The 21,290-nt window shown below is 43.2% G+C and overlaps 1 protein-coding gene across 7 annotated transcripts in view; it reads left to right on the forward strand.

The window, feature by feature from the left end:
- The window catches only part of kdm5bb (lysine demethylase 5Bb), a 39,090-nt gene that overhangs the window by 14,210 nt on the left and 3,590 nt on the right, over positions 1–21,290 (forward strand). For 2 of the 7 annotated variants that reach the window (XR_016487309.1, XR_016487308.1), the window contains exons 10-28: positions 5,337–5,456; positions 5,542–5,700; positions 5,879–6,060; positions 6,282–6,444; positions 6,557–6,676; positions 6,777–6,971; positions 7,306–7,487; positions 9,058–9,182; positions 10,814–10,964; positions 11,160–11,274; positions 12,525–12,880; positions 13,287–13,333; positions 14,140–14,278; positions 14,412–14,591; positions 14,706–14,855; positions 15,045–15,494; positions 15,637–15,721; positions 15,908–16,116; positions 20,952–21,215. Coding sequence is in view for 3 of the 7 variants with exons in the window: in XM_021567191.3 (XP_021422866.3) it covers positions 5,337–5,456; positions 5,542–5,700; positions 5,879–6,060; positions 6,282–6,444; positions 6,557–6,676; positions 6,777–6,971; positions 7,306–7,487; positions 9,058–9,182; positions 10,814–10,964; positions 11,160–11,274; positions 12,525–12,880; positions 14,140–14,278; positions 14,412–14,591; positions 14,706–14,855; positions 15,045–15,494; positions 15,637–15,721; positions 15,908–16,116; positions 20,952–21,215 (3,345 nt within the window). In the remaining 4 variants the exon portion in view is untranslated. Of the gene's footprint in view, positions 1–5,336; positions 5,457–5,541; positions 5,701–5,878; positions 6,061–6,281; positions 6,445–6,556; positions 6,677–6,776; positions 6,972–7,305; positions 7,488–9,057; positions 10,447–10,813; positions 10,965–11,159; positions 11,275–12,524; positions 12,881–13,286; positions 13,334–14,139; positions 14,279–14,411; positions 14,592–14,705; positions 14,856–15,044; positions 15,495–15,636; positions 15,722–15,907; positions 16,117–20,951; positions 21,216–21,290 lie in introns of those variants that run through there. The other 5 variants (XM_021567191.3, XM_021567190.3, XR_016487310.1 and 2 more) reach the window with 4 other exon arrangements.

The raw sequence follows: 21,290 nt of genomic DNA on the forward strand, positions 1-21,290 counted from the left end.
TTTATAAAAAAACGTAAATACCTTATTTCCGTAAGTGTTCAGACCCTTTGCTATGAGACACAATTGAGCTCAGGTGCATCCTGTTTCCATTTATCATCCTTGATGTTTCTACAACTTGATTGGAGTCCATCTGTGGTAAATTCAATTGATTGGACATGATTTGGAAAGGCACATATCTGTCTATATAAGGACCCACAGTTGACAGTGCATGTCAGAGCAAAAACCAAGCCATGATGTCAAAGGAATTGTTCGTAGAGGTCTGGGACCGGATTAGATCGAGGCACAGATCTGGGAAAGGATACCAAAAAAAATATGCAGCATTGAAGGTCCCCAAGAACACAGTGGCCTCCATTATTCTTAAATGGAAGAAGTTTGGAACCACCAAGCCTCTTCCTAGAGCTGGTCGCCCGGCCAAACTGAGCAATCGGGGGAGAAGGGCCTTAGTCAGGGAGGTGACCAAGAACCCAATGGTCACTCTGACAGAGCTCCAGAGTTCCTCTGTTGATGGTTGTCCTTCTGGAAGGTTCTCCCATGTCTGCAGCAATCCATCAATCAGGCCTTTATGGTAGAGTGGCCAGGCGGAAGTCATGGCTAAGTAAAAGGCATTTGACAGACCGCTTGGAGTTTGCCAAAATACACCCAAAGGACTCTGGCCATGAGAAACAAGATTCTCTGGACTGATTAAACCAAGATGGAACTCTTTGGCCTGAATGCTAAGCGTCACGTCGGGAGGAAACCTGGCACCATCCCTACGGTGAAGCATGGTGGTGGCAGCATCATGCTGTGGGGATGTTTTTTAGTGGCAGGGACTGGGAGACTAGTCAGGATCGAGGGAAAGAGGAACAGAGAGATCCTTGATGAAAAACTGCTCCAGAGCGCTCAGGACTTCAGACTGGGCGAAGGTTCACCTTCCAACAGTACAATGACCCTAAGCACACAGTCAAGACAACCCAGGAGTGGCTTCACGACAAGTCTCTGAATGTCCTTGAGTGGCCCGGACTTGACCCCGATCAAATATCTCTGGAGAGACCTGAAAATAGCTGTGAAGCGACGCTCCCATCCAACCTGAAAGAGCTTGAGAGGATCTGCCGAGAAGAATGGGAGGAACTCCCCAAATACATGTGTGTCAAGCTTGTAGCATCATACTCAAGAAGACTCAAGGCTGTAATCGCTGCCAAAGGTGCTTCAACAAAGTACTGAGTAAAGGGTCTAAAGATCATCAAGGACAACAACCACCCGAGCCACTGCCTGTTCACCCCGCTATCATCCAGAAGGCGAGGTCAGTACAGGTGCATCAAAGCTGGGTCCGAGAGACTGAAAAACAGCTTCTATCTCAAGGCCATCAGACTATTAAACAGCCACCATTAACATTGAGTGGCTGCTGCCAACACACTAACTGAACTCCAGCCACTTTAATAATGGGAATTGATGGGAAATGTAAAATATATCACTAGCCACTTTAAACAATGCTACCTAATATAATGTTTACATACCCTACATTATTCATCTCATATGTATATGTATATACTGTACTCTATATCATCTACTGCATCCTTATGTAATACATGTATCACTAGCCACTTTAACTATGCCACTTTGTTTACATACTCATCTCATATGTATATACTGTACTCGATACCATCTACTGTATCTTGCCTATGCTGCTCTGTACCATCACTCATCCATATATCTTTATGTACATATTCTTTATCCCCCGTGTATAAGACAGTAGTTTTGGAATTGTTAGTTAGATTACTTGTTGGTTATTGTCGGAACTAGAAGCACAAGCATTTCGCTACACTCTCATTAACATCTGCTAACCATGTGTATGTGACAAATAAAATTAGATTTGATTTGAATACTTACGTAAATGTAATATTTCATTTTTTAAATAAATGTGCACATTTCAATGCAAAAACAGGTTTTGTCATGATGGGATATTGTGTGTAGATTGGGGGGGGAGGGGGACAAACTATCGGAATGCACTGTATATATTGTCTATATTTACAAAAAACATGTGTGGGGGATTGGAAATTATGCAGACAATTACATTGATGGAAGCCACAATCTATCTGCAATAGTAAAGCTGATCTACCCCCTAAAAAATGTATAGAAGATAGAATAAATAATCACATTCACAGTTTAGAGTCTGTCTGTACTGGCTCCTGTGAGTGTATAATATGAATGTGTTCAGCGCTGTTACTTATACAGAGTACCAAAGTTGTTAGTGGTACCTATATGTGTTAGCTATAGACATTTTCAACTGTCAATAACACATTCTATATGCACACGCAACCAAGGGGTTCCCCAATAAACACACGGCGCTGCAGCATGCCATAATTGTACAAAATGACAAGATCGTTGTTCTTGATCCTACAAAAAAACAGAACAAACACATTGACTTGTTGCTACCAGATCCACTAAACAAAATCATCAGACATGTATTTCCTGTTTATTATCCATTTGCTCTGGTGGTGTTGGCTACATTTGGCTAGCACAGCAAATAACCACAGAACTAGTGTGATGTGAAGGTAGAGAAAGATCATCTTACCTTGTTAACCAGCTAGATATATGGATTTCTCTCACAACAGCCAACTAAACTAAATGTAGCTAGCATACGAGTCCAATGATTGACGGCCACATTGTTTCCATCAGAAGTTAGCTAGCAGCAGCAATTACCCCACTGTCGGCCTCTTTCCCCCCTCAATAATGTCTCTCCTTCGTTTGCTTCTTCTCCAAAACGCAACTATATTTTGCCCACTTAGTTTAAATTAAGAAACGTACTGTAATTTTATTGAACCGACAGTTTGTGATAGGCATGTATTCACTTCACGCGACATTGTTTAGTAAAGCTAAACTATATTACAAATGCTGACATCTTGTGGTGATAATGTTGAACTGCATATTAATTACACCAGGATGTATTACGTTTTTTATGTTACCTTTACTTAACTAGGCAAGTCAGTTAAGAACAAATTCTTATTTTCGATGACAGCCTAGTTAACTGTCTTGTTCAGGGGCAGGACGACAGACTTGTACCTTGTCAGCTCGGGGATTCGATCTAGCAACCTTTCGGTTACTAGTCCAACGCTCTAACCACCTGCCTCCCCATGAAGCACACAAGCAAGATGTATTTTAATTAAACCACATGAACCTTGAAATATAACTTTCTGCACACCCACATGATAGTGATATTTGCGAATAATGTCTCTCTCCTGTGTATGTTATCCTTATGGCCTACCTTCATTACAAGGGTAGGGCTCGCACTAATCCATTTCATGACTGCATATACAGTAGCAGTATAAATCAAATCTGGTAACCTTCAGCATGTTTAGACTCATTAATTGTCTAATGAAAAAGAAAAACCCACACACTGATCTTGCCAGTATGAGTAAATTATTAGCAAATTATTCCCACATACAAATTCTCAGATGTGAGTGCTTTTCTAATAGTATCATTTAAAATGGAGAAAGCGGCTCGACAAAATGTAAACAATGCGTGAGGGTTTGCTGATCTTGTTTCAGTATAGAAATGACAAGTCACATGTACAAGTACATTAGACATGCCCACGAGGCCAATACTAATCCCATCATATGTCTGCACTGGGCGTGCATGCAATAAATAATCTCACATCTGCTGTAACCAAAAGGGTAGAGCATGGATAGTGGAGGCAAGAGAGAAATACCCTGAAGGGCCACTTTTTTTTTTATATGAGCTGCAAAGTAGCCATGTAATGTATGAGTTTCGTCCTCATATGGCTGCCCGGTGCCGGGACGTAAACCCTAATTAAATTATACTTGAAGCTAGTATGCCAACCACAGGAGGAGGAGGACAGTGAGTGTAGCAGAATGGAGCAAATTGGCCCAAAATTGCAGGAGGAGATCCTCCCGTAGCTGAGATGCTTACGGTATTAAAATATAGATACATTTTTGATAGACAGGAGGAGACACCTCTTCGAGTCTCAAGGGGATCACATCACAGTTGCCACTCGAGCTCACCTCTGCTACAGTCACACCCTTTTCACCTCCTACACCACCGACAGTATAACGCAGCCGCCAACTGGGTGATCTGGGCCAATGTAGCAGAATGAAATACCCCCAAAATGTATTCTGTGGGTTGACTCAGTTCACAGTCTGCTCTGCTGGTACCTTCACCTCCAATACAATTGTGTTAAAATACAGGTGAGGGGATAGGATGCGAGTAATCAAGGAAAAACAAAGTGAGACAAAGCCCTAGTAGGCATAGTGTGGTGATGTCACCTGCTCTGAGACCTAAAGTACTGTTATTCTATCCCCGTGTTTCCCAACCAGGGTTAATAGGACTCCTGGGGGGGTGCTTGGCCTATCCACAGGGGGTACATGAGAAGACTCCTGAGACCATAGGCTTACTGGTAAAATTTACATGAGGGAGTGCTTCGGGGGTACTCCGGGCAGAGCAAAATATACTTGGTGGTACAGTAACCAAAAAAGGTTGGGAACCACTGTTCTAGCCCAACCAAGATCATGGTTTTGGTAGGATAATGGATGTTGCTTTGTGGGTATGAAGTGCTGTTATGTACAGGGGTTGTGTCCTATATCAGCCATACAGGGATTGTTACACCCACGCCTATGATCTAGGACATCCGCTGCAAATCTGTGCAATATCATCAGACAAAGTGAGAGAGTAAGTGACAACGAAATAAAACCGACAAACGGAATGTTAAATGACCCAAAAATACACTATACTTAATTCAAAGAATCAACACTATTTCATATCGTACAAAGAACGCCTCTGTAAATGGTTAGTGGGTTTAGACATTCATCTTACTCCAAAACAACAGAATATTAATTTGAAAAGTGTTGAATACAAATAATAAGCAACACCCAGTAGCTAGATTTCTAGGCGCAAGGTTGGCCGTACATGTTCTAGGTCTATGCATTGTTACTTTAAATTGTATATTTGTAGTCCTACAACCAATTCTAACAGTAAACCAGTAGCATATGTAACCCATTGGAGATAGACCCTTCAGTCTCTCCAGGACTTGGGACTTCCTTTGGGACTTTCATCTGCAGACTGGGTTTAGTAGCTTTCACTGATCTCTGTATCTGAGGTTAGGAAACAAGGAAATTTAGACTACGGCTTTCTTTGTTATTCTCAAGTGATATAAAATATGATATGTTTCGTTGCAATTGTGTTTTTGTATTATCATAGTTCTCTCTTTGGGACTGGAAATCTGAAAACTTCCTCAAAAAGCCATTTAAAAGCTCTATGCGGAATGCCGAATGCGTTTGTCTGTGAAAAGAAAACTGTTATTAAGGTGTGATTTCTACCCTTTTTTTTCTTCTTCTTTTGAACAGGAGTGCAGCAAACCTCAGGAGGCATTTGGCTTTGAGCAGGCATACAGGGACTACTCTTTGCGGGCTTTTGGAGAAATGGCAGACTCCTTCAAATCTGATTACTTCAACATGCCAGTTCATGTAAGTAGAATGTGTCTAATCCATTAAGGAAGGTCTTACAATTTTAACCTGTTGTAATTGATTCACAACTGTTTGTTTGTTTCAGATGGTTCCCACAGAGTTGGTGGAAAAAGAGTTCTGGCGCTTGGTGAGCACCATCGAAGAGGACGTCACAGTGGAGTACGGAGCAGATATAGCCTCCAAGGAGTTTGGGAGCGGATTCCCCATCAAGAATGGAAGATTTAAGGTTTCAGAAAAGGATGAGGTAGGCAGCTGTATTCAAATTAATGGGTAACCAAACCAATTCAGTATATCACACAGTAGACTTAGGATATAATGGAAAAACGTGTCTTTCAATTTTAATGTCTTGCCAATGTACCATTTTAATCGGAATAAAAATAGATTTCAAAAATGGCTAAACTCTTTCTCATGATCTCTTACAGAAGTACCTGAAGTGTGGCTGGAACCTGAACAACATGGCGATGATGGACCCGTCAGTGTTGACTCATGTCACAGCAGACATCTGTGGGATGACTCTACCTTGGCTCTATGTAGGCATGTGCTTCTCCTCCTTCTGCTGGCACATTGAGGACCACTGGAGCTACTCCATCAACTACCTGCACTGGTACTGATGTTGACCAACCACTCTTTATTTAGGGATGTTGAAACTAAGTAATTAGTAACATGGTACAATCATAACACAAAGTACCATTTAGCTTATGATCAGGGATTTTTAGTTTTCCACATTTTCTGTTTGGAGTCAGGACAATATTTTCAAGCTATTAATATCACCTTGGATACCTTGTTTGCATGATGTTCAAGAATCAAGTTTTTTGTTTTTGAAAGGGGGGAGCCAAAGACATGGTATGGAGCACCTGGCTTTGCTGCGGAACAGCTGGAAGCTGTGATGAAGAAACTAGCTCCAGAGCTGTTTCAGATTCAGCCAGATCTCCTCCACCAGCTGGTCACCATCATGAACCCTAACACCCTCATGTCCTACGGGGTTCCGGTAAGTGTCTCCCTCAATGTAACTAGACTTACACCCACGGATTTCCATAGAATACTATACCATTTCAGTAACAGAGACATCATCTTGAAAGCAATATTTTCTGTGTCCCCAGATTTACAGAACCAATCAGTGTGCTGGTGAGTTTGTCATCACTTTCCCCAGAGCCTATCACAGTGGTTTTAACCAAGGTTTTAACTTCGCTGAGGCTGTCAACTTCTGTACTGTGGACTGGGTAAGATACTCATTGGCTTTCTCATTGATATTATATTGCAGGGGTTAGTTTATGTGAAGTCGACTGTTTACTAATATAGTCTCTCTTTCGTTAATCTCAGATGGCATTAGGCCGCCAATGCGTTGACCACTACAGACTGCTGCATCGGTACTGCGTTTTCTCCCACGACGAGATGATCTGCCAGATGGCCTCCAAGGCCAACAGTCTGGACGTGGTCCTGGCGTCGGCTGTCCAGAAGGATATGAAGGATATGGTCAGAGAGGAACAGGACCTACGAGATAAAGTCCGCAAGATGGTAAAGAGCACCTACAACAGACATTTATGTTTCACTTTTCAAATCAATTAATCAAAATATTTTTTTTCTTCTAAAAAATAAGCGAGTAATAAGCAATAATATTATATCATTGCTTTATATTTCTGTATTTTCAGGTAATAATATATCACAATATATTATTTTGATAGGCAGAGCAAGGAGACCTAAACAGATCATTTTGATGTATGCATTTTTAGAGGCTTATCAAACACTAATGATATATTGTTCACTCCAATTAAGGAGCACAGCTGTCTGGTTCCCCCGTCTCTCGGGTCTTCGTTTATAACATGATTGGGTCTGTGTCTTTCTCCCCAAGGGGGTGTTGCGTTGTGAGCAAGCGGAGTACGATCTCCTGCAGGATGATGAGCGGCAGTGTGCCAAATGTAGGACCACCTGTTTCCTGTCTGCCATCACCTGCCCCTGCAGCCCCGGCCAGCTGGTCTGTCTCCACCACATCCAGGACCTCTGCTCCTGCCCTCTCACCAACTACACACTGAAGTGAGCCATGTCTCATGTCCTGTCCTCCGACACTTCTAGTCTATCCACAGCACACCAGTTTGGCTTTAATCTCCACAGATTTTTTTCCCTTTTCCACACTGAAGTGAGTCCCGGGGTGCATTCAACAGGGCACAATGTTGTCGAACGTTCAAATATAAATACTCTATATAAATAAAAATGTGTTCAAATTAGTGGATTCAGCTATTTCAGCCACACCCGTTGCTAACAGGTGTATAAAATCGAGCACACAGCCATGCAATCCCCATAGACAAACATTGGCAGTAGAATGGCCTTACTGAACGAAGACTCACTTTTAACATGGCACCATCATAGGATGCCACCTTTCCAACAAGTCAGTTCGTCTGCAGAGTGTTGAAGAATGTAGAAATCATCTGTCCTCGGTTGCAACACTCACTACAGAGTTCCAAACTGCCTCTGGAAGCAAAGTCAGCACAATAACTGCTCATCGAGAGCTCCATGAAATGGGTTTCCATGGCAGAGCTGCCGCACACAAGCCTAAGATCACCATGCTCAATTCCAAGCCTTGGCTGGAGTGGTGTAAAGCTCCGCCGCCATTGGACTCTGGAGAAGTGGAAACACGTTCTCTGAAGTGATGAATCACACTTCAACACCTGGCAGTCCGACGGACGAATCTTGGTTTGGCGGATGCCAGGACAACACTACCTGTCCCGAATGCATAGTGCCAACTGTAATATTTGGTGGAGGGATAATGGTCTGGGGCTGTTTTTCATGGTTCAGGCTAGGCCACTTAGTTCCAGTGAAGGGAAATCTTAACACTACACCATACAATGACATTCTAGAAGATTTTGTGCTTCCAACTTTGTGGCAATAGTTTGGGAAAGGCCCTTTCCTGTTTTAGCATGTCAATGCCCCCGTGCACAAAGCGAGGTCCGTACAGAAATGGTTTGTCCAGATCGGTGTGGAAGAACTTGACTGGCCTGCACAGAGTCCTGACCTCAACGGCATTGAACACCTTTGGGATGAATCGGTATGCTGACTACGAGCCTAATCGCCTTACCTCACTAATGCTCTTGTGGCTGAATGGAAGCAAGTCCCCGCAGCAATGTTCCAACATCTAGTAGAAAGCCTTCCCAGAACAGTGGAGGCTGTTTATAGCAGCAAAGGGGGGACCAACTCCATATTAATGCAAATGAGATGTTCTACGAACAGGTGTCCACATACGTTTGTTCATGTAGTGTAAGTTGTAAACATGCCTCTGACATGTAGAGGACTGGCCACCCCACATAGCCTGGTTCCTCTCTAGGTTTCTTCCTAGGTTTTGGCCTTTCTAGGGAGTTTTTCCTAGCCACCGTGCTTCTTCACCTGCATTGCTTGCTGTTTGGGGTTTTATGCTGGGTTTCTGTACAGCACTTTGAGATATCAGCTGATGTACGAAGGGCTATATAAAATACATTTGATTTGATTTTGATTTAGAATAAGGAGGCACATCAGCTCCTTTAATTACATTTCTGTAGTCCCCGGTGTCCTCAGATGGCTCATCTGCTCTGGCTTTGACCTCTACTGATATTATTCCCTTTTCCACTTTCAGTTATAGATTTACACTGGATGATCTGTACCCCATGATGAACGTGGTGAAGCAGCGAGCTGAGACCTACGACGAGTGGGCATCCCGCGTGACGGAGACTCTGGAGGCTAAGTTGGACAAGAAAAAAAGTGAGAGACAAATTCCGCTTGTCTATATTCTTCTCTCCGTTAAAAGTACTTTGAAATCCAGAAATGAACCTTAATCTGGGTTTGGAAAACCGCCCCTTAGAGTTGAACTGTATTCACTCTGAACAAAAATCTAAACGCAACGTGCAACAATTTCTAAGATTTTACTGAGTTACAGTTCATATAAGGAAATCAATCAATTGACATGAATTCGTTATGCCCTAATCTATGGATTTCACATGATTTGGGAATACGGATATGCATCGCTTGGTCGCAGATAATTTACAAAACAAGGTAGGGGCGTGTAGCAGAAAACCAGTCAGTATCTGGTGTGACCACCATTTGCCTCATGCAGTGCGACTCACCTCCTTTGAAAAGAGTTGATCAGGCTGTTGAGTGTGGCCTGTGGAATGTTGTCCCACTCTTCTTCAATGGCTGTGCGAACTGGAACGCGCTGTCGTACACGTAGATCCAAAGCATCTCAAACATCCTCAATGGGTGACATGTCTGGTGAGTATGCAGGCCATGGAAGAACTGGGACATTTTCAGCTTCCAGGAATTGTGTACAGATCCTTGCGACATGGAGCCATGCATTATCATGCTGAACCATTTTTATTTTTTATTTAACCTTTATTTAAATTGAACAAATTCTTATTTACAATGACGGCCTCCCCCGCTCATACCCGGACAACGCTGGGCCAATTGTGCGCCCCCCTATGGGACTCCCAATGACAGCTGGATGTGATACAGAGGTGATGGCGGTGGACGAATGGCACGACAATGTGCCTCCAGGATCTCATCACGTTATCTGTGTGCATTCAAATTGCCATCGATAAAATGCAAATGTATTCGTTGTCCGTAGCTTATGTATGCCCATACCCTAACCCCACCGCCACCATGGGGCACTCTGTTCACAACGTTGACATCAGCAAACCGTTTGTCCCACACCTCTGCTATCTGCCCGGTACAGTTGAAACCGGGATTCATCCGTGACGAGCACACTTCTCCAGTGTACCAGTGGCCATCGAAAGTTAGTATTTGCCCACTGGCGTCGTTTACGATGCCGAACTGCAGTCAGGTCAAGACCCTGGTGAGGACGACGAGCACGCAGATGAGTTTGTGCAGAAATTATTCGGTTTTGCAAACCCAATGCCAAATTCTCTTAAATTAAGTTAGAGCCACCTTATAGTAGAGAAATTAACATTCAATTCTCTGGCAACATCTCTGGTGGACATTCTTGCAGCCAGCATGCTAATTGCACGCTCCCTCAACTTGGGACATCTGTTGTGTTGTGTGACAAAACTACACATTTTAGAGTGACATTTTATTGTCCCTGCACAAGGTGCTTCTGTTAATGATCATGCTGTTTAATCATCTTATTGACATGCCACACCTGTCAGGTGGATGGATTATCTTGGCAGAGGAGAAATGCTCACTAACAGGGATGTAAAAAAAATTGTGCACAACATTTGAGAGGAGCTTTTGTGTGGATGGAACATTTCTGGGATCTTATATTTCAGCTCATGAAACATTGGACCAACACTTTACATGTGATGTTTATATTTTTGTTCCGTATAGTTGTGAATCAGGCCTCTCATAACCTATTGGTTGAAATGTTGACCTTCTCTCCTCAGGCTTGTCAGTCTTCCGCTCCCTCATTAACGAATCAGAGTCCAAGATGTTCCCTGACAATGACCTCTTGCGTCAGCTCCGTTTAGTCACACAGGATGCAGAGAAGTGCTTCTCAGTGGCCCAGCAGCTACTCAACGGCAAAAGGCAGACTAGGTACCACTAACACAGTCAGATGTAACAGGAGTATCAGCACTGGATCATTTCCCTCCCCTGCCCACACATGATCAACTATGTCTTGAATATTCAATTCCTCAACAAACCAACTGTTTATTTATATTTCATTACCAGTTTGATTCAAGGGTTTGCATGATGCAGTTTGATTCAATTGTTGTGATAATTCTCTCTCAGGTATCGGTGTGGTGGGGGGAAGACCCAGAGCCAGCTGACCGTGCAGGAGCTGAGGTCATTTGTCAGGCAGCTTTACAACATCCCTTGCAGCCTTCCTCAAGCCCCCAAATTAAAGGTCCAATAGATACTACATGCCATGCAATGAGGAAGTTCAATATCTAAATGCCATGATATTGCAGCCATTAGAAAATGTCATTGGAATTGAATAGACCTAACTAAGATGACTGTGGAGCTATGTTTAACGTGATTGGTCAGAGATGGAATGCAAATTTCGGTAAATTTTCCTGCCAATTTAAACCGACCCTCATTAACCAGTTAACCAACTGCAAAAATAAATCCCAACAGTAAAATGACATGACACAAAATGTTATGCATGCATACAAGGAACAGACATTTGGCTCACAGCCAAAAGGCTATATTATTTAACATGCAACTATTGTAATGAAGCAGCTAATAAAACACAATTTTCAAACTTTCACCAGAATGTAAGTCGCAGTAAAACACAGTTCTTAACAGGACACCTGATGTGAGCGGTTCCATATGACAGAGATCAACATCTCTGTTAGAAACATGGAAAGAGAGGGAATCCAATAGCAACAACTATGATGGGTTGCTAATATGACTGGGATGGTGCCTTTGGCTTCTGGACAACGAAAGAAAGTTGACATGGAAAATAAATTCCATGTTTCTATGGTCGGATTTTGGCTAGGCTACTTTGAAGCAGGGTAAGACATGCCTCATAATAGGAAGTAAAACATTCAGGTTTCAATGAATGAAGTATATTTTACCAAATTGCATAGAGCCTCCAGCTCTGATTGCAAAGTGGTGGGTGATGCGCTTAATAGCCTGCCTACCGTTGCCTAATCCTATGCACTTGAATGGTGAATGGGAAGTGCGCTTCAATTACGAGTTGAGGAAGAAAAATAGTATAAATGAAAAGCTGGGACCCTCTTTTTAATCGTGGCCATCAAAACTTTGTTTTTTAACACGTGATTGCGTTTAGAATTGTTGCGCAATGACTGGGCTTTTCACTCCAGCAGAAACTAGCTGTTTGAGGAGCAGCTGCAGCTCTCGCGCTGTTCGACAGGTGATATTCCACTCAAACTAGGGTCTGTATGCTGTGCGAGTGTGATAAATAAAATGCATGACGACTAACAAAAACACATGCGGCAATGTAATTTCATTACATTATTCAAATTAACCTTTTGACCGATGTGCATGACCGATCAAATGTTAACCGTTAACATCCCTAATCAGAAAGTATTCCTCTCAAGGTTAAAGCATAAACCCAAATAAAACCCATCTGAATCCTCAATCATTGTAGAATCGTATTCATAATGATATGAATTACGTTTATTTTCTTAGGATCTCTTGAATTGCATCGAAGACTTCCAGCAGCACAGTGAGAAAGTTCTGATGGATGAGGCCACCAGCACAGCGGTGATCCAGAGTCTTCTAGACGTTAGCTTTGACTTTGATGTGGAGCTGCCTGAACTTCCAATACTACGGGAGAGGCTGGAGCAAGCCCGTTGGCTGGAGGGTGTGCAGCAGACCAGCGCCCAGCCCTCCACCCTCACCCTGGAGACCATGCGGAGGCTGATAGACCAGGGTGTGGGCCTGACCCCTCACCCCTCCGTGGAGAAGGGCATGGCTCATCTGCAGGAGCTACTCACGGTGTCTGAACATTGGGAGGAAAAGACCAGCATCCTCCTCAAGGCCAGGTGAAGGCCGCACACACCGAGGATTTCTTGTTTACATCTGTAATCTTAATCTGTAAACCAGGTATTTCAGGGTTGTTTTTTTTAGGAGTCCAATGTCAAAGAAGACAGGCCAAAATTTTAGATGAGTGGATTTTAACAATAGGTTTAAGGTCATCTTCTGGGCTTTGTTATTCTGGATCATTTAGACCTGAATTTACAATAATTGTGTCCTCAGAGATTCAACTCTGGGTCTTGAATTTGAACTTTCTCTACTCTTAGCCAAAATGAGCCATGTGGTTATGGCACTTGTATTAAAGCTAGTGAGGTTTCTCTTTAACGAATGTACAAACATACGGGATTACTGATTTGTACATTAGCAGAAATACAGTATGTCAGTGTCCCTGATTTTGCTTCATTTTAATTCCAGCTAGTGCAAAATGCTGCTGCTAGAATATTCAACAAGATCTACAAAAAGTGAGCATGCATATCTAGTTCTGCTTTCATCCCATTTGGTACCCAGTGCATTTTAATAATCACTGTCACCGGCGTTTTTTTCAAACAGCTTTTTTTTAATGGCATGGCTCTCCCAAGGAATGTGCATCTATTCTGTGCGCGCCACATATCCACACGGTTTTAGCAATCTTTTTCAGTCCAGTTTTAATTGTCTGCATCTTTCTAGAGCTAGAGTTCTCATTCAAATGTTCTGTCATTTTAGTGCTTAGTATAGTGAGAAGTGTCTTTCTTTTTTATCTCCTCAAGGACGGATGGATAGTTTGTTTCTTTATGACTTTATCAGTATGTTGAACATTTTCTTTATTATAGAATTGTGCACAGCCCAGACCACGGTAACTGTATATACCACCAATGGTTTGAAAGTGTAAAAGTGTGTCATGGTTGCAAGGGGTCAGTATAGATGGCTATGTAAAGCTACTAACACTAAACAATCCATCAGCCGTCAGAGGAAAAACGTTGCATGGTTCACAACCCTCACAACAGTGATGTCTGCTTACGTCAGAAAGATCTTGAATTGACTTTTTATGAAAGATGGAGTGAATAGCAACAAATATTGAACAACAAGGGAAGTGGAATTGTCAAAGGTTTTTTTTTCTTCATGATAGTACATTCATATTTTTATGATTGACACACACCTGAGGACATTTCTCCATAGTCCATACAGATGGATAAATATGATATGTATGCTTCCTGTCAGCCGGATAACTGGGCCCCCTTGTGCTGGTGACTGACCAGTCTTTTGACCTAACTATTTTCTTCTCCACCAGGCCCCCCCCATCTATAGAAGTCCTCTCTGAAGCAGCTGAGAAGATGGTGGGTATACCTGCTTACCTCCCCAATTGTCTGATGCTGAAGGACTCCATCAGTAGGGCCAGGGAATGGCTTCAGGAAGCAGAGGCATTTCAGGTACGGAAGAATAAAACACCACGTTTTCACAATGATGTTATACATGATTTTTATAGAAACGATGCTCCCAGGTTGACATGTAAAGGTGGAACCATTTATGTATAGAAAATGTGTATTCTGTGTACTTTTATAGGATGGAGAGTCCATTCCATTGTTTGACAAGCTCTCTGATATGGTTCTACGAGGACAAGCCATCCCAGTCCAGCTGGACCCTCTAAAGCATCTGGAGTTTCTGGTAACAGAGCTGCAGGCCTGGAAAGAGTCTGCAGCTGAAACCTTCCTCATCAAAAACTCTCACTTCACTCTGCTTGAGGTAATCGGCTGTAATGCACCACCTATGAATGTTCTATGAGTGATGTACAATATAAAGCAGTTTATTTCCCAGAAATGCATTCACCAGAATTCACAATTTTGTTCTTGTCCACAGGTTCTGTGTCCAAGATTTGAGGTTGGAGCAGGGTCTCCGAAAAGGAAGTCGAAAAAAGCTAAAGACTGCAGTAAGAAGAAGATGGTGAAGCTAGACTGTCTCAGTGATGTGGAAAAAGCCCTCTTAGAGACCAAGGACACTACCTCAGCTGTAAGTACACCTACAATGGCCATGTCTCAAACTGAATACATCTTTTATTTTACAACTCAGTTCCAAGTGCGGACCTTGGCTTTCTCTACTTCTTTCTAGTACTGGATATGTATTGTATCTCAATGAACGTTGGACATGAACTTGCATTCAAATTCTATAAATTAAAATGATTTTACGTTTATTTACCAGCTGGCAACTCTCGGGGAAGTGCGGTTACGGGAGATGTGGGCCCTCTCCTCCATCCGGGCAGCTAACGAGTCCAAGCTCCTCCCCACGGCAGACTGCATGGACCTGAAGGTGTGTGTGTGTCAGAATCCCCCCATGGGAGCCATGTTACAGTGTGAGCTCTGCCGGGACGCCTTCCACAGCGTGTGTGTGAGGGCTCCCTCAGACTCCCGTTCAACCCAGGCCTGGCTGTGTCCAGACTGCCGACGCTCGGAGAAGCCCTCCCTGGACAAGGTCCTGCCCTTGCTGGCGTCGCTGCAGCGTATCCAGGTGCGTCTACCGGAAGGCGATGCGCTTCACTATTTGGTTGAGAGAACAGTCAGCTGGCAACAGCGAGCACGACAGGTCTCTGCCTCCTGTGGTCTTCCAGACCTGGAGGAGAGTTTTAGATCTTCACCATCTCCGGTTGGAAAGGTCAGTCACACCCCTTCTCTGAAATGAAGTTATCTATCCATTTTAAAGTGATATAATTCAGAATTAACAGAGTTATGTTAATGACCAGATTAGTAATGAATTTGATATATATATATATATATATTTTTATATATATAAACAGCCACCATGTTTGACTCCAGAGTGGAACAGGACAAGTCATGATCAGATGGTCTTCTACACCGAGCAACGATGCATTCCTCTGCCGGGTCAGTTCTGCGTTACAAAGCAGTGTTGTAGAATCATTTGTCATTCTTATCACCAGCTGGACTTCTTGATAACATCATTATATTGATTAGCGCTCTACTGATGACTACTGATTATTTAACCAGCACGGTAGTTGATTGAGAACATTTGTCTTTTACAATAACCTGATGTGTGCTGTGCTGCTGCAGGTCTGAGTGTGGAGCTGGAGGAGCTGATGGTGGAAGGGCTCCTGCTGCAGGTGTCTCTGCCAGAGATCACACAGCTCTACCACGCGTTACTGAACGGGCTGGGAACGCATCACACCCACGGACGCACGTCACAGCAAGAGGACGACCCCTCGGACTGTGACAAACGCAAGCAGTGCAACTCTCAGGGAAGAAGCTCTCCACAAAAAGAGGTGTGTGTGTGTCAGCATGCTAGCTATCAAGTACTGTAACTGAGTACTTGGTGGACTATATATTCTACTTTATTTTCGCTCTCGTGTGCTGATAAGGGCACAGATGACAAGACGGAGGAGTGCGGTCTAGGTGGTTTAATGACGCTGAAGATTCACAGTACGGGCACGGAACAGCACCGTGTATGTAGCATGGATGGGCCAAGGCACTTAGTGGTATGGCACCTTGCAAGAAGTGTGTACGTGGTCTGCAAGTAAAGAGAGAAATAAAGATGCAATATTGAATGCCAGATGTAGAGTGTATACATAATACAATCTCTAGTTCACGATACGATAAACAATATGCATGTAATAATAACGTGGTTATAATGGCTTAATGCTATACAAGGCAAGACGGAGCCATGCAACATGACCCCACTAAGGTTCAGACCCAGGGCCCCAAGCTTAATGATGAGCTTGGAGGGTACTAAGGTGTTGAAGGCTGAGCTGTAGTCAATGAACAGCATTCTTACATAGGTATTCCTCTTGTCCAGATGGGATAGGACAGTGTGCAGTGCAATGGCGATTGCGTCATCTGTGGATCTATTGGGGCGGTATGCAAACTGAAGTGGGTCTAGATTATCAGGTAAGATGGAGGTGACATGATCCTTAACTAGCCTCTCAAAGCACTTCATGATGACGGAAGTGAGTGCTACAGTGCGATAGTAATTTACTTCAGTTACCATTTCTTGGGTACAGGAACCATAGTGGACATCTTGAAGCAAGTGAGGACAGCAGACTGGGATAAGGAGAGATTGAATATGTCCGTAAACACTCCAGACAGCTGGTCTGCGCATGCTCAGAGGACGCGGCTAGGTATGCCGTCTGGGCCGGCAGCCCTGCGAGGGTTAACACTCTTAAATGTCTTACTCACATCGGCCACAGAGAATGAGAGCCCACAGTCCTTGGGGTCAGGCCGCGTCAGTGCCACTGTGTTATCCTTAAAGCGGGCAACGGTGTTTAGCTAATCCAGGAGCAAGACTTCCGTCTCTGCGCCGTGGCTGGTTTTCTCTTTGTAATCTGTGGTTGTCTGTAGACCCTGCCACATACAGTGCCTTGCGAAAGTATTCGGCCCCCTTGAACTTTGCGACCTTTTGCCACATTTCAGGCTTCAAACATAAAGATATAAAACTGTATTTTTCTGTGAAGAATCAACAACAAGTGGGACACAATCATGAAGTGGAACGACATTTATTGGATATTTCAAACTTTTTTAACAAATCAAAAACTGAAAAATTGGGCGTGCAAAATTATTCAGCCCCCTTAAGTTAATACTTTGTAGCGCCACCTTTTGCTGCGATTACAGCTGTAAGTCGCTTGGGGTATGTCTCTATCAGTTTTGCACATCGAGAGACTGAAATGTTTTCCCATTCCTCCTTGCAAAACAGCTCGAGCTCAGTGAGGTTGGATGGAGAGCATTTGTGAACAGCAGTTTTCAGTTCTTTCCACAGATTCTCGATTGGATTCAGGTCTGGACTTTGACTTGGCCATTCTAACACCTGGATATGTTTATTTTTGAACCATTCCATTGTAGATTTTGCTTTATGTTTTGGATCATTGTCTTGTTGGAAGACAAATCTCCGTCCCAGTCTCAGGTCTTTTGCAGACTCCATCAGGTTTTCTTCCAGAATGGTCCTGTATTTGGCTCCATCCATCTTCCCATCAATTTTAACCATCTTCCCTGTCCCTGCTGAAGAAAAGCAGGCCCAAACCATGATGCTGCCACCACCATGTTTGACAGTGGGGATGGTGTGTTGCTTTTACGCCAAACATAACGTTTTGCATTGTTGACAAAAAGTTCAATTTTGGTTTCATCTGACCAGAGCACATTCTTCCACATGTTTGGTGTGTCTCCCAGGTGGCTTGTGGCAAACTTTAAACAACACTTTTTATGGATATCTTTAAGAAATGGCTTTCTTCTTGCCACTCTTCCATAAAGGCCAGATTTGTGCAATATACGACTGATTGTCGTAGTCTCCCACCTCAGTCTCCCACCTCAGCTGAGTCTCCCACCTCAGTCTCCCACCTCAGCTGAGTCTCCCACCTCAGCTGTAGATCTCTGCAGTTCATCCAGAGTGATCATCTCTGATCAGTCTTCTCCTTGTATGAGCTGAAAGTTTAGAGGGACGGCCAGGTCTTGGTAGATTTGCAGTGGTCTGATACTCCTTCCATTTCAATATTATCGCTTGCACAGTGCTCCTTGGGATGTTTAAAGCTTGGGAAATCTTTTTGTATCCAAATCCGGCTTTACACTTCTTCACAACAGTATCTCGGACCTGCCTGGTGTGTTCCTTGTTCTTCATGATGCTCTCTGCGCTTTTAACGGACCTCTGAGACTATCACAGTGCAGGTGCATTTATACGGAGACTTGATTACACACAGGTGGATTGTATTTATCATCATTAGTCATTTAGGTCAACATTGGATCATTGAGATCCTCACTGAACTTCTGGAGAGAGTTTGCTGCACTGAAAGTAAAGGGGCTGAATAATTTTGCACGCCCAATTTTTCAGTTTTTGATTTGTTAAAAAAGTTTGAAATATCCAATAAATGTCGTTCCACTTCATGATTGTGTCCCACTTGTTGTTGATTCTTCACAAAAAAATACAGTTTTATATCTTTATGTTTGAAGCCTGAAATGTGGCAAAAGGTCGCAGAGTTCAAGGGGGCCGAATACTTTCGCAAGGCACTGTACGTCTCGGGTCTGAGCTGTGGAATTGCGACTCCACGTTTTGCCTGTTTGATTTCCTTACGGAGGGAATAATTACACTGTTTATATTCCCAGTTACCTTGCCGTGGTTAAGTGGTGGTTGCTTTCTGTTTTGCGCGAATGCTACCATCTACCTGCGGTTTTTGGTTTGGGTAGGTGTTAATAGTCAGTGGGAACAACATCCCCTATACACTTCCCGATGAACTCAGTCACCATGTCCGTGTATATGTCAATGTTATTCTCAGAGGCAACCCGGAACATATCCCAGTCGCCGTGATCTAAACAATCTTGAACCATGGATTCTGATTGGTCAGACCAGCGTTGAATAGACCTTAGCACGCGTACTTCCTATTTTGACTTTCTGCATATAGGAAGGTAGGTGCAAAATAGAGTCAATCTGATTTGCCAAAGGGAGAGTGGGGGAGGGCCTTGAAGCCATCCCGGAAGGGGGAGTAACAATGGTTGAGAGATTTTGTAGCACGAGTACTACAGGCAATGTGTTGATGGAATTTCGGTAGTGTGTTCTCAAATTCCGTTTTGTTTTAAATCCCCACCTACCAATAAGTGCGGCCTCAGGATATGTGATTTCCAGTTTGCAGAAAGTCCAGTGTAGTTCCTTGACGGCTGTCCTGGTATCGGCTTGAGAGGAATTTTCACAGCTCTTACTATAACCAAAGAGAATTATCTTGGAAGTTAATACTGTCGACATTTGATTAAGATATTCTAGGTTGGGTGAACAAAAGGACTTGAGTTCCTGTACGTTATCACAATCACACCATGTGTAGTTAATCATGAAACATACACCCCCGCCTTTCTTCTTCCCAGAGAATTCTTTATTCCTGTCTGCGCAATGTACTGAGAACCCAGCTGGCTGTATGGATGGGGATAGTATACCTGGAGAGAGCCATGATTTTGTGAAACAGTATGTTACAGTTCCTGATGTCTCTCTGGAAGGGGATCCTCGCCCTAAGCTCATCTACTTTATTGTCCAAGGACCGAACATTAGCGAGTAAAATACTCTGAAGTGGTGGATGGACTCGAAGTCCACTCTGAATACCTCTTCTCTGCCGGCGGCGTCTTGGAGCAGCCTCTGAAATAAGTTCAAATTGCCCTCCGCCTTCTTCCCGGAGAGTTCTTTGTTCATATCTGCACTGTGTACTGAGAACCCAGGTGGCTGAATGGACGGGGACAGTGTATCCATATACTCTGAAGTGGTGGATGGTGTTCACGCCTCCTGAGTCGGAAAAGAAGTCCACTCAGAATACCTCTCCTCCGCCGGTGGCATCTTGGAGCAGCATCAGGATTAAATAAAATTGCCTTGCGGGGAATGAACAAAGGATTCAAATTCGAGAAAGTCATATTTCTGATCGTAATGTTGGTGAGTTACCGCCACTCTGATATCCAAAAGTTATTTCCGGCTGTATGTAACAACACAAACGTTCTGGGCTAATAATGTAAGAAATGACACAAAAAAACGAAATACTGAAAAGTTGCTTAGGAGCTAGAACCAGAGCTTCCATGTCTGTCGGTGCCATCTTCTGGACATCTATACAGGGTATGTAAAAAAAGGCACTGAGGAACATTACACAATACGAATTCTAGGATAAATGTCAGAAATAATATGATCGGCGAGATGGAGCTAGCAAGCTTTGTTACAGTTGCTAGCTCTTGATGGCTCGCAGTAGAAATGCATAATTAGCGTATCCATAAAATGATATTGTCCCCAATTGTGTCTTTAGACAAACACCTGAAGGATATTAAAAATGTACTTGCATATCAACAAGGAGGCTAACACAATGAAGCTAACTTGTGGAAAACCACAGGATGGCTGGAACTTTCTCTCACTTGACTTCTCTGAGCTGGAATTGCCCAGCATGTTTTTCTCCATTTCACTGGTGGGCGGAGCTACAGCTCTGATATGACTATGATTTCTCCACAGCCTTTCATACAAATACATTAAATTAAATTGTAAGTATTTTTATTATTGGCCTATAAAAGCATTTAGTTTATTACTGTTACCGTATCATCACTGATGAAAATAAGAAATACAGTTTACTTACTTTAAGATGTTGTTTTTTTATCTCTTCAGGATGGCCTGAAAAAAGAAGTAGTTAACAGAGCAGAGAAGAAGGCCAAGCGACGCCTGGAGAGGGAGGCTCTGGAGACAGAGCGCAGGGACAAGGCCAAGAAGCTCCAAAACAAGAGACAGAAAATGAACAAGGAGAAGAACCTGGAACGCAGAGCAGCCTCGACCTCCTCATCTCCTCGTTCCGACTTCTCCCAGTCAGACGACTCTGAAGAGGAGATGGCCATGTGTCCAGCAGAGGGATGCCAGCAGCCAGAAGGAGATGAGGTCAAATAAATCACTCACTGATAAGAAAATATGAAATAATGAGCAATATTTTATTAATTGCGAAAAACCTGATTG

The sequence above is a fragment of the Oncorhynchus mykiss genome, chromosome 16, assembly GCF_057628025.1.
Source record: "Oncorhynchus mykiss isolate SJ-2025 chromosome 16, ASM5762802v1, whole genome shotgun sequence".
NCBI classification, from domain to species: Eukaryota; Metazoa; Chordata; class Actinopteri; order Salmoniformes; family Salmonidae; genus Oncorhynchus; species Oncorhynchus mykiss.